Source organism: Vigna radiata, chromosome 1, assembly GCF_000741045.1.
Source record: "Vigna radiata var. radiata cultivar VC1973A chromosome 1, Vradiata_ver6, whole genome shotgun sequence".
NCBI lineage: Eukaryota > Viridiplantae > Streptophyta > Magnoliopsida > Fabales > Fabaceae > Vigna > Vigna radiata.
In genome coordinates, this window is record NC_028351.1 from 23,286,995 (window position 1) to 23,304,352 (window position 17,358).

Sequence of the window (17,358 nt, forward strand, 5' to 3'; positions counted from 1 at the left end):
TAATCGATTATCATGAAGCAATAATCGATTATCACAAGTCATACTTGAATAATCGATTATCACTTCATATAATCGATTATCACTTTTTGAAAACCCTGTAATGGACTTGAATAATCGAATATCACTTACAATAATCGATTATTCGTGGGAGTTGGGACCTGACCTTTGGCATTCAGTGCAATTGGCTATATATTTGGCTTCTGTAAAATTCAGAGGAAACGTTGTGAACTTAGGTCTTTTGAAGAATACAGTTTGTCTAAGGAAGTTCTCAAAAGCTAGTTTTGTTCCCTTGCCTGATCTCGTGAATAGGAGAATCTCGCGTTTCGTGTGTCGATAGTCGAAGCGATTCTGTTCGAGTTGGCAAGGTGCTCTGCCTGGTCTCGTGAATAGGAGAAGCTCGCGTTTCGTGTGTCGAAAGTCGGAGCAGTTCTCTTCGAGTTGGCAGAGTGTTTGCTTTTGGTTCGTGTGTCGAAGGAAGCACTTCCAGTTCGTTTGTCGAAGGAAGTTACTCACTGCACTCTTCCGGTTCCTTTATCGAAGGAAGGTGTTTTCTATCCCTTGCTCATTTCATTATCTTGTAATCTGTACAACTATATTTTTAGTGAAAATAGTTAATCCCTTTTTATAGTGATTAACAACTGGACTTAGAATCTTTTGATTCGAACCAGTATAAATATCATTTGTGTGATTTTTCTCTTCCCTACACTCATTTTATTTTAGCCTTGACACTAATGAGTTTGATTTACAAAAAGCTTTTCTTGAATTGTTAAATGAATCTGAGAAATTAGATGCGGATCATAAAAACATGAAAAATGAGTTTAAGGAATTGAAGATTAAATATGAAAGTGCGTTAGATGAAGAAGTTGTTTTAAGAAATAAAATAAGTAATCTCAAAATGAAATTATCTGAATTTGATGCAAATAATCAACCTATTGAATGTTTATCTTGTAAGAGTCACATGTTTGACATAGATATTCTTAAATATTTGCTTGCTAAAGCCACCAGATCTATTTCACATGTTCAAAATGTTTTTAGAAAGAAAAATGTTAAAAACAAGAACATGCATCAACATAGGGAACCTCAAACTAAAAGAACCCGAAGGGTATGGGTTGAGAAGGGGACTTTTGTGAAAAACAAGGTGCATGATGTTTGTTGTTTCTATTGCATGAAAAAGGGGCACACTTCAAACAAATGTAACATTAAACATTTTGATGTTCCAAATGGGAAATATGCTTGGATTCCTGTCATAAAGTAATATGTCTCTAACCTCACGCACCCAAATAAGATTATGGGTACCAAAAGCTCCATTGCTTTGTTTTGCAGAATAAGTTTTCAAACAGGGAAGAGAATTTTATGATATTCTGCTTTTGGAATTGATGCTTCAAGCCAGGAAGTAATTCCATCAAGTGATATCCAAAGCTTTGGTTCAAGCACCAAGTGATTGAGCTAAGTTTTTTTGTTTAAACTTTGTTGTTACATTTTGATATGCTTGATCTTCCATTAAGAGATTATTGTCATATTCATTTCTGGTTGAGCAAATAATATGTCCATCATTGATTCATTCATCCTGTGATGTGTTCTTATCTGTTTGCACATTTTAATCAATGAAATTAATCTATTTGAGACTATTCATGTGCTAAATTTAATCTTTTGGAATGATTAGTCATGTGCAATTGTTATTTCAATGATTTGTTTTTGTTTATAAATTGAATCTGTGTTTAACTGGTTTAGTATTCAATTTCTTGAATACTTTGAAGTAAGCCTTGATATATCTTTTGTCAACCATCAAAAGCAATGAAAAATTCATTTGAATGATCTGATTGATGGATTTTCATTGGCATTTTTGGATGATTAAGACATTTGATGATTAAATTGTCAATTCTGTTTCAAAGCTGTTTTTGTGGAGATTTGTTATCAAGTTCAAATGCATATCGCATAAGCTATGATAATACTCATTGAGAATTTGGATGCAGTAAATGAACTGATCAAGTTTTGCATAATTTTGATGTAAAATATCTGGCTTATAAACTGTTGAAAGATAAAATCTGAATCAGCTTGTGTTTGAATTTTTGTATAAGTTGTTTTGATATGCACAACTGAATTCATGGAATTGAACAGTTTGGGATATGAGAGTGCATAAATCATAGTTGTTGTTTGGGAAGTTATAAATTATGCTGTCAAAATTAGTTTTTGAACTAATTATGCTAGTATAAATGCTTTCCTGTTAAACCTTGAGCTGCTGTGATGTGATCACATTTATATTAGCTATTGTTGCTTTCATTATAGTTTATAAATTGATTGCAGAATCACTGATAAAGTCTGATAAAAGTTGAATTTGATTTGCTAAGAAATATTGAAAATGGTTTGGAAGTTCAAATACTTTTTTGAACTACCTTGTAAGCATATCTGCATTGTTTTGGACTGAACAGATCTTAAAATATTTTTCAGAATCTGTTTATGAGTTTAAGAGAAACTTTTGTTTGACATCTTATGACATGATCTTGTGATACCTGGTACTCATTTAAGGGGGAGATATATAAGACTGTTAGATATCTGGTTATTCATCTATACTTTGGTATTTCATCATGTATTTGCCTCTCATTTTATAAAAGTTCAAATTTTATAAATTGCATCTCTCTTTTGATGAGGGTGAGAGCCATTTAAGGGAATATCTTTACGCTATGATCTTAGAAGACATTTTATGAGTGATAGATGTGTTTTAGGTTGAAAATTTGGCCCAAATATCTGTTTTTTTTGGAAATTAACGTCAATAATCGATTAACAAAGGGTCATAATCGATTATCTCGGCCTAAAAATTTAGATTTTGACAATTTTGAACACAAATAATCGATTATTTAAAGTAATAATTGATTATCAGCGTTAAAATTTAAAGTAATAATCTATTATCAAAAGGGATTATTACATATTTAGGGGGAGTTTTTTAATTTAATCTTTTTGCTTATGATAAAAAAGGGGGAGAAGAATAATATAAGGGGAGAAGTATAATACAAATTAATAATTGATACAAGTACTGCTAACTTTGTTTTCTGTTAGCTTGTATGTGTTGCAGGTAAACTAGAGTTGCTTTTAAAAGTGAATTTTTTTATCACAATCAAAAAGGGGTAGATTGTTACCAATAATGAGTATTGGTAAAACCTTGTTTTGATGATGCTGCAAGAAGTATTATTTGAAGAGAACATTAGATTTATTTAAAAAGCAACTTGTAGAACTTGGATGTAGTAGGAAAATCTTAAACCTTGTATTTTTAACTGGAATAATCGATTATGGACAGGCTATAATCGATTATCACTTGAATTTTGTACTAGAATAATCGATTATCATGAAGCAATAATCGATCATCACAAGTCATACTTGAATAATCGATTATCACTTCATATAATCGATTATCACTTTTTGAAAACCTTGTAACGGACTTGAATAATCGAATATCACTTACAATAATCGATTATTCGTGGCAGTTGGGACCTGACCTTTGACATTCAGTGCAATTTGCTATATATTTGGCTTCTGTAAAATTGAGAGGAAACGTTGTGAACTTAGGTCTTCTGAAGAATACAGTTTGTTTGGGGAAGTTCTCAAAAGCTAGTTTTGTTCCCTTGCTTGGTCTCGTGAATAGGAGAAGCTCGCGTTTCGTGTGTCGATAGTCGGAGCGGTTCTCTTCGAGTTGGCAAGGTGCTCTGCCTGGTCTCGTGAATAGGAGAAGCTCGCGTTTCGTGTGTCGAAAGTCGGAGCGGTTCTCTTCGAGTTNGGTGAGGATGGTTGCAGCGGAATGTAGGTGTATATGGTAAGGTGAGGTGAAGGCTAGCTTGAGTGAATGGTTAACTACTTCAGAAGGCTTCCACAATGGAAGAAAGTAGCAATGAAGTTGCAAGCAAGGAGAGTGACTTTCGGATGAGAGAATTGTGCTTTCATGTGAGCAGAATTTCTTTTCAATATTTCCAAAAGTGATTTACAAGCTTTGGCAATGAGATTTTATAGCACAATCTCAAGGCCATGCATGTGATGTGATGAGATCCACAAAATACGGATCAAATGCCACCTCATCCACATGTGCAAAGTGTGAATGGCTTCTAGAAGCCTTATGATTCACGTGGTCTAATAGCTATGCGCATAAGTGGAAATAGCTANGCTAATGCTACCCCTATGATACTATNCGCACCCCATCTTCATGTAGCCAAAGTCCANTTTACCCTTCTCCATGTTTTGGCACCTTGATAGCATCTCCTTGGTCTCCAATCTTCCACCCAAAAATAGCAAAGAGTACTTGACCTTTGGGAGAGTGCTCATCTTGAAGCTTCTTGATCATCCCTCTTGTGATAGGTCCTATGGTGCTAGGCCTTCTTGTATCAAACTCTTTATGAAAATTTTTCATAAAATGTTTTTTGTTAGCTTGTATGTGTTGCAAATAAACCAAAGTTGCTTTTAAAAGAGAATTTTTTGATCATCATCAAAAAGGGGGATATTGTTACCAATAAGGAGTATTGGTAAAACCTGAAGAATTGTTTTGATGATGCTGCAAGAAGTATTATTTGTAGAGAACATTAGATTTATTTAAAAAGCAACTTGTAGAACTTGGATGTAGTAGGAAAATCTTAAACCTTGTATTTTTAACTAGAATAATCGATTATGGACAAGGTATAATCGATTATCACTTGCATTTTGTACTAGAATAATCGATTATCATGAAGCAATAATCGATTATCACAAGTCATACTTGAATAATCGATTATCACTTCATATAATCGATTATCACTTTTTGAAAACCCTGTAATGGACTTGAATAATCGAATATCACTTACAATAATCGATTATTCGTGGGAGTTGGGACCTGACCTTTGGCATTCAGTGCAATTGGCTATATATTTGGCTTCTGTAAAATTCAGAGGAAACGTTGTGAACTTAGGTCTTTTGAAGAATACAGTTTGTCTAAGGAAGTTCTCAAAAGCTAGTTTTGTTCCCTTGCCTGATCTCGTGAATAGGAGAATCTCGCGTTTCGTGTGTCGATAGTCGAAGCGATTCTGTTCGAGTTGGCAAGGTGCTCTGCCTGGTCTCGTGAATAGGAGAAGCTCGCGTTTCGTGTGTCGAAAGTCGGAGCAGTTCTCTTCGAGTTGGCAGAGTGTTTGCTTTTGGTTCGTGTGTCGAAGGAAGCACTTCCAGTTCGTTTGTCGAAGGAAGTTACTCACTGCACTCTTCCGGTTCGTTTGTCGAAGGAAGGTGTTTTCTATCCCTTACTCATTTCATTATCTTGTAATCTGTACAACTATATTTTTAGTGAAAATAGTTAATCACTTTTTATAGTGATTAACAACTAGACGTGGAATCTTTTGATTTGAACCAGTATAAAAATCATTTGTGTGATTTTTCTCTTCCCTACACTCATTTTATTTTACGCGTGTTAAATATTTGATAAATTTTCTAAAAGAAAATTTTTTTTCGAAAAAGGACCAACTTCGTTTTAAAAGTGACCGAACACGCTTATACGCTACTCTAAGTTTTTAATTCCGCTGCGTTATACTCTTCAAACCATACCCCTCTGATACCCACACCATGTACATATAGCTAAGGAAGGCTGCTAAGAAGGACAACCAAGGAATCACAAAAGGGAATCAGATGGTGCCCTAGTGCCCTTCTCCAGGGCGCCCCAGCGCCAGAACTGCAGAGTCTTCTTCTTCACTTGGATTCCTGACCTGGCATGTTGTACCTTGCGTCCTAAGTCTCTCCAACTGCATAGCTTTCTCAACAAGCTTCTTTTTCACTTAGAGTAGCTTTCTTAGCACGTTTTTGAGTCACTCCTTCATCTATAAAAGGAGGACTCTTCTCTTTGTAAAATTCAACTTTGAATTGATAATGAAATGTTGTTGAGATTTCTCCAGACATTATTTTCAGAGTTCAACTTGCTTGTGCCTATTCTGCACATTCTCCTCTAGCTTCCTTCCCTCTTGGAAGGCTTTCGGAGCTTGAGAATCCTTGCTTCTTCCACACACCTTCATTGAAGCCTTCATCAAACACCTTTCGTGCTTCATGTTGCAACTACATTTCGCTGCCATCTCTGGACTTGGAGGTTGTTCGTGATTGAATTCCAAGAGAGCTTCCATCAATCTCTCTCAAGATAGATCACCATCGTCTTCTTGGAGAATTCTTGGAGCTGTTAACACAGAGAATTCAATCTGAAACAAGAAATGAAAATGTTATAGCGTCAAAAGTCTCTGAACAAATTGTGTTCAGCCAATTTATAGTTTTCTGTCAGTCAGATTGTTTCTCAGTCGAATAGCCTACTAATTCAGTTGACTGTATTATTACAGTTATAACAGACAATCAACATAGAGGCTCACAGTCAACAAAAATCAACACACATTTAATACAGTTGACCAAGTCATCAATGCTTAATTAACTTTTGAAAAGTATAGTTGTTGGAGCGTGTAAGCATAACCGAATTCCAAAACAGATCAATAATACAGTCGAATGTACACTGGACACATGTAAAAACATTTTGAAATTCTTTTCAATCCAAAACATCATAGAGCACAGATTCCCAAAATTTGTACAAAGGTTTTAGAATAGTCGAATCCATTACAGATGTATTCGACTAGACTAGAACTTTGTCACACAGTTATAAGTTTACAAAAGTGCTTGTGATTTTTCACTTTCCAGAATGTGCAGTAAAATATCTTTGATAAAGCATTTCACATTGCACATAATCATATAAGCATGTTCCACAAATATATCACACAATTAACATAAGAACATACATCACAGTACATCAAAACATGTTCATCAAATATAACAATCAGTTCAGAATAAGAACATGTAATACATCAACATGTACTGTTATTAAGCATAATGTTGTCATCATCAAAAACTAGATTGATATAGAGTTTGTGTTGTCAACAATCTCAACATGCTTGTCCTCAAACAAAACAGAAGTTAATTTAGCTTTTCAAAACAATTACTACAATGATTCAACATTTTCACAAACCTTTTCTTCCAAGACAATAAATCACTTTTATCAACTCATCATACAGATGTCAGTCATGATGTATAGATGCCTTAATCCAATCAAAATCAATGTGATGTTCATATACTTCAACAGATGTTATCCTTATAAGAATGATTAATCAACCAAGCAAAGATGTAATCAGAGATTCAAAGAACTACTCCTCACCAAGGAAAGTGTTTCACTCAAGCACTCAAAAGTGTATCACTCGAGCACTCAAAAGTGTATCACTCAAACTCAAAGGTGTATAGTGAGGTATTGGTGTCTTTTTCACTCTACTATCACAATGTAACACAAATTAATTTTGCCTTTCATTTAACCACAATCAAACATCCTCACAAGCAAGTTTTCATCACAAGGTCTTTTCATGGCTTGTAACGTGGTTGGACTAAGAAGAAAATTGGTTTTTCTGGTCATCAAAATCCTTGAGTTAAAAGAGACATTTATGATTTCATCATTCAAGCACAACCTCTCTTTCTTATTCCCAACTTTCCTTTGCATTGAGCTTTTCTTTTCTTTTCTTTTCATTTTTCTTTTGCTTTTTCTTTTCATGTACTTACTGCTTAGCTTAATGCTTTTTCTTTTTCCTTTCTCAACCCCAAACTTGAACCTTTATCAATACCTCACAAATGTTCTCAACTCAACTCAAGGTAAAGATTTTCACAATGGGTTTTTAAAACATGCATAAGGCTCAAGGTTCAAAGGTTAGAACAAATTGTTCTTTTTTTAGTGATTAAAATCATGTGAAGGCTAGAAGAATAAGGGAAAACAAAAGATGACCTTGATCATATGAAACCTGCAAATAAGTAGTTCAATCACAGAAAATTTGGGCAAAATCATTCATGCTTCCAAAGTAGTAGCAATTATTCACAGAAACTATGAAGCCCAAACCTCACACAGGTTAACTCTAAAGTTCCAGGATTCAGAAAAACATCCTGCTCAGTATCTCAATCAAGTTTTACCTCAAGCACTTGTTTCATACACTGTGAGCCATCACATGTATACCAGCACATCATGCATAATCTCAACATCAATCACTATACTAGAGCATCATAAAGCAATACTTATCACAAAACACAACATAATTGAACCAAAACAGTGTAGTTCATTCAAGCATAGTACAATAACAAAACAAATTATCAAAAGGAAAGGTTTAAAAAGCTGGGTTGCCTCCCAGGATGCGCTTCTTTAACGTCACTAGCTTGACACCATTAAACTCAATCTGGATCAACCAACTCCATGACTGTGGAAAGGCATTCAAACTCACCACCCAAATAATGCTTGAGACGTGTTCCATTAATTATCCAACTTCTTTCTGGGTCTTCAGAGGCTGAATCTGTCAACTTAACTACTCCATGTGGAAGGACATTCTTGATTATAAACGGACCAGAGCACTTGGACTTCAACATTCTAGGGAAAAGCTTTAGTCATGAATTGCACAACAACACCCGCTGTCCTGTATTAAAGATCTTTTTTACCAGCTTCCTGTCATGACAAAATTTTACCTTTTCTTTGTAATTCTTGAAAGAATCATAGGCATGCAACCGCATCTCCTCAAGCTCAATAGTTTGCCTTCTCCTCTTTTCTACAGTGTCAAAAGGATCAAAATTCAAGAATTTTAAGGCCCACAAAGCTCGATGTTCCATCTACACTGGTAGATGACATGCTTTTCCATAGACAATTTGGAAAGGAGATAATCTGATAGTTGTCTTCATTGTGGTTCGATGTGCCCAAAGAGTTGTTGGAAAACAAATAGGCTTCATTTTTACACCAAGAGGGGGGTGAATCGGTGATTTTTCAAAAACAAAATCTTTTCACAATCTTTCATCAAAAGTACAAAGCTTTTTAACCTTTCTTGAAATGCAAGTAATGAAAATTTATATGCTGCGAAAAAACGTAGTTGTGTGAAAAGTAAAGTCGACTGGAATTAAAGAGTGTAGGGATAGAGAAAATCAAACACTGATTTTTATACTGGTTCGACCAACAATGCCTACATCCAGTGTCCTTCCAACCCAGGAAGCAAATGCACTATAATGGTTGCGGTTTTTACAACAAGGACTTTATAGAAGACCTCACGTCAAAAATATAAATCTCCTTTCTAACCCAAAACCAAAATATAGTTGCAATAACAAAAACCAGACTTGCAGCAAGAATCCCCTCTTCTACAATCTGAACACCACATCGAACAATCCTCAACGTGAAACCCCTGTATCACAACAAGTCCAATTCCAACAGTCTTCATAGGATGTTAAGCCTCAACAAATGCAGCAGTCTTGAAAGGATGCCAAGCATGAAGTGATCAACCCAGAAGCACCTTCTTTATGCAGTATTTCATCAGACAATGAGTGCGCAAGCTATCTCCCTTTGAATCTCCCTCAAGAAAGATAACCACGATCTTCTTGGAGAATTCTTGGAGTTGTTATCACAGAGAATTCAATCTAAAACAAGAATGAAAATGTTAGATCATCAAAAGTCTCTGAACAACTCATGTTCAGCCAATTTATAGCTTTCTGTCTATCAGATTGTTTCTCAGTCGAATAGGCTACTAATTCAGTCGACTGTATTATTATAGTTATAGCAGACAGTCAACATAGTAGCTCTCAGTCAACCAAAAATCAACACACATTTAATACAGTTGACCAAGTCATCAATGCTCAACGAACTTTTAAAAATATAGTTGTCGAACGCATGAGCATAACAAAATTTCAAATCAGATTAAAAACACAGTCGAATGTAAACCAGACAAAGTCAACTAACATATGTAAAAACACTTTGAAATTCTTTTCAACTCAAAACATCACAGAGCACTGATTCTTAAAATCTATACAAAGATTTTAGCATAGTCAAATCCATTCATAATGTAGTCGACTGTACTATAACTTTGTCACACAATTATAAGTTCATGAAAGTGCTTGTGGTTTTTCACTTTAAAAAATGTGCAGTAAAACATATGTATTAAAGCATTTGACATTGCACATAAGCATGTAAGCATGTTCCACAAATATATCAAACAATCAACATAGGAATATACAACACAGTACATCAAACATGTTCAACAGATATAATAATCAATTCAGCATAAGAACATGTAATGCAGCAACATGTGTACTGTTACTAAGCAAAGTGTTGTCATCATCAAAAACTAGAGTGATATAGAGTTTGTGTTGTCAACAATCTCAACAAGAGAATCATCTAACTTCTGGGACCAATCCTTTCTTGATGAAGCAACTGTCTTCTCCAGAATCCTCTTTATCTCCCTATTAGAAACCTCAGCTTGCCCGTTTTTCTGTGGATGATAAGGCGTAGCTACTTATGTCTCACACCATAGTGCTTGAGTATCTTTGCAAGTTGGGAATTGCAAAAATGAGATCCTCCATCACTAATGAATACTCTGGGCGTTCCAAACCGTGAGAAAATTTTCCTTTTCAGAAATTTAATAACAGTGCTAGAATCATTCTTGGGAAAAGCCACAGCTTCCACCCATTTACTAACATAACTCATTACCACCAGTATGTATTCATTATTGAAAGATGGTGGAAAAGGTCCAACAAAATCTATGCTCCAACAATCAAAAACTTCAACCTCTAATATGCCTTGTAGCAGCATTTCATGATGTTTGGAGATAGTACCGGTCCTTTGACCCTTATCACAGTTTATGGCATGATTATGAGCATTTTTAAACAGAGTAGGCCAATAAAATCCTGATTTGAGCACTTTTGCAGTTGTTCTCTCTCCACTAAAATTCCCCCCATAAGGAGAGTCATGATAGTGCCATAAAATTCCTTCCACTTCTTCCTTAGTAACACAACACCTCAGAAGATTATCTGCTCCAATTTTGAACAAGTAAGGATCATCCCAAATAAATTGTTTGACATCATGCAAAATTTGTTTTTCTTTGTTTCCAATTAAGATCTTCTAGGATTACTCCTACAACTTTGCAATTAGCCATATCAGCAAACCACGACCTTTGTTGGATATACATGGGTGTTTCGTCTAAGAAGGATTCCCAGATTTCTGCTTCCTTGCTTGTAACTTCACTATTAACCAACCGTAATAAGTGATCAGCAATTATATTTTCACTTCCCTTCTTGTCAGGGATTTCCACATCAAATTCTTATAGCAAAAGCACTCATCTAATTAATCACGTCTTAGAATCTAGCTTGGTTAGCAAATACTTTATATTTGCATGATCCGTGTAGATGATCACCTTAGATCCAATGAGATAAGGTCTAAATTTCTCCAAAGCATACACAATAGCAAGAAATTCTTTTTCTATGGTGGCATAATTCAATTGGGCTTCATTCAAAACTTTGCTTGCATAATAAATAGTGTGAAATATCTTCTTTCTTCTCTAGCCAAGAACAACACCTATGGCATAATTACTGGCATCACACATCAGCTCAAAGTCTTGATTCCAATCAAGAGCTACAATTACTGGAGCAGACATCAATTTTTTTTTTCAAAACATCAAACGCCTTTAACAAGGAGACTGCTTAATGGTTTGGCAATCTTTGAAAAGTCTTTGATGAATCTTCTATGAAAACCAGGATGACCCAAAAAGCTTCTGATTCCCTTCACATTGGTTGGTGGCTGAAGTTTTTCAATGACTTCCAATTTGGCCCTGTCAACCTCGATTCCCCTAGAAGAAATTTTATGACCAAAAAAATACCTTTTGTTACCATAAAGCGACATTTTTCCCAATTGAGAACAAGATTGGATTGGGTGCATCTCTTAAGTACAACATCTAGGTTAGACAAACACTCATGAAAGGAACTACCAAACATCGAACAATCATCCATAAATACTTTAATGCATTTTTCTATTAAATATGCGAAGATTGCCTACATACACCTCTGAAAAGTAGCTAGAGCATTACATAACCCAAATGACATTTTTCTGTAAGCAAATACTCCAAATGGGCAAGTAAAGGTCGTATTCTCTTAGTCCTTTGGATCCACCATAATTTGATTATATCCAGAATATCCATCCAGAAAGCAATAGAAAGTCTGATCTGTCAATCTCTCCAACATCTGATCCATGAAAGGAAAGGGAAAGTGATCCTTCCTAGTAGCATTGTTCAACTTTCTATAGTCAATACACATCCTCCATCTAGTAACAGTCCTTGTAGGTATGAACTCATTTTTTTCATTATAAATAACTGTCATCCCACCTTTCTTTGGTACCACCTGTACTGGGCTTACCCATTCACTATCAGAGATAGGACAAATAACACCAGCCTCAAGTAGCTTTAACACCTCTTTTCTCACCTCCTCCTTCATCCTCCATAAATATTTTGTGCATGCAATAAGTTGGACTTATGCCTTTGAGATCTGAGATCGACCATCCAATAACTCCTTTTGTTGGCTTTTAGTACCTCTACCAACTTTTCTTCTTCTTTGGGAGAGAGAGAATTACCGATGATAACTAGTATATTCCCACCTTCTTCTAAAAACACATACTTCAAGTGTGGTGGTAACATCTTCAGCTCCAATTTGCTTTCCTTCACTTTTTCTTCTGTGTTGATCTCTTCCATTTTCGTCTTATGCAAAGGGACTTCTTTCAACTCTTCCAAATCAACCAAACACTCATCAATCAATTCTTCTTCTTTCTCATTCAATTCTTCACACGTGTCAACTAGCGTTTAAACCAAAGGAAAACTATCACATGCTTTCTTCTCTTGTACCATGCAAATTTCGTCAAGAGTGTCAAGATGGAAACAAGCCTTGTCATCCTTCGGGTGATACATGGCTTCAAAAGCATCAAAATTTACTTCTTCATCTGCACTCTCACCTTCAGATTGTCGTTTTCCATATCAATCAAAACTCTTGCAGTCTTCATGAAAGGTCTCCCAAAAATAAGAGGCACATTCACATCCTCCTCCATCTCCATGATAACAAAGTCCACAGGAAATAGAAATTTGTCTACCTTCATAAGCACATCTTCAGCTACCCCATAAGGATATTTTAGAGATCTATCTACTAGTTGAAGAGTCATCCGAGTAGGCTTGAGTTCTAAACCTTCAATCTTCTTAAATATAGAGAGTGACATGAGATTGATACTGGCTCCCAAATCAATTAGTGCTTTTCCAACTGAGATATTTCCTATAGTGCAAGGAATGATGAAGCTTTCTGGATCTTTCAACTTGGGAGGCAGAAGTTTTTGTATGATAGCACTGTAGTTTCCTTGAACTTCAATAGTTTCCTCTTCAATGTACTTCCTATGCAAATGAATTTCAAACTGATTCAAATTTTGGTACGGGTTCAATGGCTATTGTAATGCAGCATATGAAATTCTTGAATTATGCTCTTCTTTTAAACACTTTGAACCACGCCTTTTGCTACCAAAATTAAATTAAATTTGATGCATCAATCACGGCAACTATCCAAAACCAAAATTCTGCAACTATATCAGAAAAAAAAAATGCCTAAAACTTGGTGGTTTGAATGGTCAATATACACAAAAGTGTTTAGAAAGCCAATTTTGTGTTTCGAACAACTTTGCTTTATAAATTGTGACTTGTACAAGCTGCCAAAAGAGGTTGAATGCTCTTTAGTCAGAATTTGTCTATTCCAGTTGCATTTTCACACTAAATTATGACCAAATCAACAACCAAATCTCAACAGCAGAGTCAAAAGTGTTTGGATCGTTAATATGACAATTTGAGCAACTTTAGTTTGCCAAATATAACAGATATAAATGGCCAAAAGAAGCTACAAAGTGCCAGATCAAAATTTCACCATATGAGTTGCTCATCTTATTCAAAATTGATCCATACACTACCCAAAATTCAGCAGAATATTCAAACTGTTATGAAACACATTTTGTGACTTTAAAACAACAAAGTGCACTTGAACAAGACTCTAGGAATTATTTTAAAGAGCTCCAGACATGAGTTCTAAGCTGGACAGATTTAAAAATAAGAAAATAAACTCAAGCAAAGCAAATGCAGTTCGGTCGAGCTACTAAACAATTAGTTTCTGAATTCTGCAGTGTTGTGCAACCAGTTTGATTGTCTTAGACAAATCACTGTTCATATGGTATGCTTCCACACTATCGCAGCACATCAAATAATTCCATAATACAATTGACACGGTGCAGATGATAAACAATTACAGTTCAGATTTGAAACAGATTTGGCTACTGCATTTTGATGGAAAATCAAACTACACTTGAGCTCTTTAATCATTGCTCTTGTGAAGCGTAGCTGTTGAATGACCATTCAGAATGTGCAGATTTCTCCAATCACAGAATTGTTTTTGACAAAATTAAGCAAAACACATGACTGGACATTACAGGACTAGATTTAAAAATTAAAATACTCAAAGCAAAGGAATAGACCGATTAAAATGATGGAAAAGAAAACAATCAGAAGCTGGAACAAAGAAAACTCACACAGTAGATTCTACTGGAACTTGAAAATTTAATGGAACAGTGAAACAGAGAAGCAAAGACAGTACAGGAATTTTAATGACAGTGTGGATTTAAGACAATAGACTTAGCTGGAGCGTGAATCAGCCATCCATGGCTTTGATTACCACATGGTACGGTGGCTCCAGCCGTGAATATGGATTTAATGCAGTGGCATGCTTGGATGCAGTAGAAGTAGTTGCTTGCAGTGTGGCAGCAGCGGAAGAATGAGTTTCAGTGATGTAGGTGGTGGTTTGAAGAGTTGTTTGGTGAGGTGAACACTAGCTCAGGCAGCCTTCAATGGAAGGAAGCTAGGTGGAGAGGGAAAGCTCAATTTGGAGGTGACTTTTGACAAAGTTTTGGATGCTGGAATTTGCTTCAGCAAAGATAAAACTTATTTAATCATCAAAAGTCCAATACAAGTGCTTCCATGGTGGGTTTTATAGATGAACCCACTTGGCCGTGTGAAGAACTCATGATCCGTGAAAAGTGGATCAGCTGCCACGTATCAGACCATGTGCAGCATGTGCTTGGCCTTCTAGAAGGCTTATTTACAATGTGAGAAAAATCAATTTAAACATGTGGCCACGTGATGGATTGGAAGACTTCATGTGCTTCCATGTTGCAGCCCCTTCCTTGCTAAGCTCACCCCCCCCCCCCTAATGTGTGAAATGACTCTTTTGTCCTTCTTCTTGGGTTGGGTTGTTGGACTTTATTTATTGGGCTTGGGCCCTGCGTATCATTTTCCTTCACCTTGGAGTTGTCGCTTATTGCATTTGGAGTGCATATTACTTTTCTTTTGAGAAATCTTGAGATGATGGGACATCGTGGTAGCTGATTGTATGTTATTCCTTTCCTTTATTTCCTTGAGAATTAATAATGGATTAGATAGGAGTAGGTGGTAGTCACAGTGCATTCAACCTTTTCTTTAATTTTATTGTTCCTTGCATTTATTTTCTTTGGAGAAGAAGTGGTAGCACGTCCTGGATGGAGTAGGAGTGATTACTTTCTCCCAATAAAAAATCGTGAATGTGGAGTCTATGGTGATGGGACATTTGGCAATGGTAGGTGTTAACTTCTTTTAATTCTTTGATAATGAAAAAAATTGATTTGATGGAAGGAAAAGAAATTGGTGTCACGGCCTCGGAAGGGAGCTCACAAGGTACTTCATTTTCAATTCTTTTATTTTAGAAAGCAAGGTGATACGTTCAAATTGAGTGTAATTTGGAGGAAGGGCATGATTGCCACGTTCAACTTTTTAGTAGAGTTTCACAAGTTTACTTGCATTTTAATTTGTCAAGCATCTTTAGCATTTAATTTTGCTTCCAAGCTGCATTGTGCATTTCGATTTTAGCTTAAGCATTGCATTTTCATAGCCTTAATTGTGTTTGGATATTTATCTTTTGCATTGTTTGGTTTACTTTTTCGGTCACTATGATGTCTATTATGTTCGGCTTAATGATTTCGTTTACTATGTTGTTTGTTCGGTTTGATTGTATTAATTTAGTTGTGATGTTAGCTTAGGTTATTCGGGTTGGTCATTAATAAAATTGCATTGTTTCCTTGAGATTCCTGGACTGTGATTGTGTGTGCCACTCTGACTTGGTTAATGTGAATTCTATTTTTGCACTTGCAATTAGGTATACGCTTAGTTGCCCAGTTGGTGTTTAATCTTCGCTTAGTTGATGAAACTGCATGGTGCAAATTGGATTACATGTTAACATTGTGTTCGCTTAGTTCACTTTTATGAAAACATAATTAGCCTTCGCTTAGTTGGTTAACTATGTTGGATTAGAGGTTAGAGTAGCTCCTTTATTGTGTTAATCTATGATTGGAAGCATAGTGATTGAGTTAATGACCGACCATTTTCATTCTGTCGTTGAACTAGTTTTTACATCTGAGTTTGCATTTCTGTTTGCATCCGTCTTTTGATTTAGTTCATTCGCATTCACAAACCTTTCAACACCCCCCCCACTTCGTGTCTGACCTAATTCTTGAACCACATTTGGTCCTTGAGAGACGACCTAGGAGTCACTTCCTAGTCTATACTGCATTCTTTTATGCACATTAAATTTTGCATGGGGTGCGACACCCATCACCCAACCACATTATAAGCCTTGAAAATTCCTTGTGATGACATGTGTATGTGATGATGTTTGATTGTGGCAAATGACAGGCAATTTTTTCTATGGGGCATATAGATAGTAGAGGGAAGGAGTGACCTCTTGAAACACCTGTGTGATTGAGTGAAACACTTATCTGGTGAGGAATGATTCCACGAATTCATGATTATATATATGCTTAGCTAATTGATCATTCATGAGAATAGCATCTGTTGGAAATTATATGATTATGTGAACACCAGGATGAGTAATTTGAATCAAAGCATGTCCACATTTTGACTAAATTTTATTGATGAATTGATTACCTATCTTGAAAGAAAGAGCTTTTGAACGTGATTGAACCATTGTGTTGATTTGTGGAAGACTAAGTTTCATCTTGTTTGCTTGAGGACAAGCAAAGTTTCAAGTTTGGGGTTGTGATAACGGTTCAAAAACAGTTATTTTCATACTTAATTTTGATATCAAATGCACCCTTTTGACTTAGAAACTTGCTTGGAATCATGATTTTTCTTTATTTTCGTGAATAAAAGAGTTGAGGACATGTTTTATGATTTTTTCGCTAAATTCCCTTGATTTTGTAGGTTTTTGGAATGATTTGAAAGAATGGTTGAATTATCAAATGGTTGGAGAGCTGAAAAGTCAACCAGAATGCTGAAAAACCAACCACAGTGCAGAAAAAAAAAACAAAGTGCTGAAAAAATCCGCTAGGGTTGAGCGATACCTGAGTTGTACCTGAGCGCAAGTCACTGGGGCTGAGCGGTACCTGAGCGGCACCCGGGCAGTGGCGCGGCTTGAGGGAAACCGCCGGGTGGT

General features: G+C 35.8%; 2 protein-coding genes across 2 annotated transcripts; both read right to left on the reverse strand.

Moving 5' to 3' along the window:
• Window positions 1-10,321: 10,321 nt before the first annotated feature.
• On the reverse strand, window positions 10,322-11,707 carry LOC111241499. Its single transcript, XM_022780052.1, has 2 exons — window positions 11,560-11,707; window positions 10,322-10,839 (listed from the first exon to the last, which is right to left on the reverse strand). The coding sequence occupies exons 1-2, from the start codon at window positions 11,705-11,707 to the stop codon at window positions 10,322-10,324; spliced, it is 666 nt and encodes a 221-aa protein (XP_022635773.1).
• Window positions 11,708-12,781: 1,074 nt separating this feature from the next.
• LOC111241500 lies at window positions 12,782-14,555 on the reverse strand. The gene is made up of 2 exons (XM_022780057.1): window positions 14,551-14,555; window positions 12,782-13,232 (listed from the first exon to the last, which is right to left on the reverse strand). Exons 1-2 carry the CDS (start codon window positions 14,553-14,555, stop codon window positions 12,782-12,784), a joined length of 456 nt encoding a protein of 151 aa, XP_022635778.1.
• Between the last annotated feature and the right edge of the window lie 2,803 nt (window positions 14,556-17,358).

Excerpts from the sequence above, each read along its gene's own strand:
- LOC111241499 (XM_022780052.1), bottom strand. The coding sequence starts at position 11,707 with ATGTCGCTTTATGGTAACAAAAGGTATTTTTTTGGTCATAAAATTTCT. Across the intron at positions 10,840-11,559 it reads AAGCTTTTTGGGTCATCCTG|ATAATCTTCTGAGGTGTTGT; the intron begins GTTTTCATAGAA and ends AAATTGGAGCAG.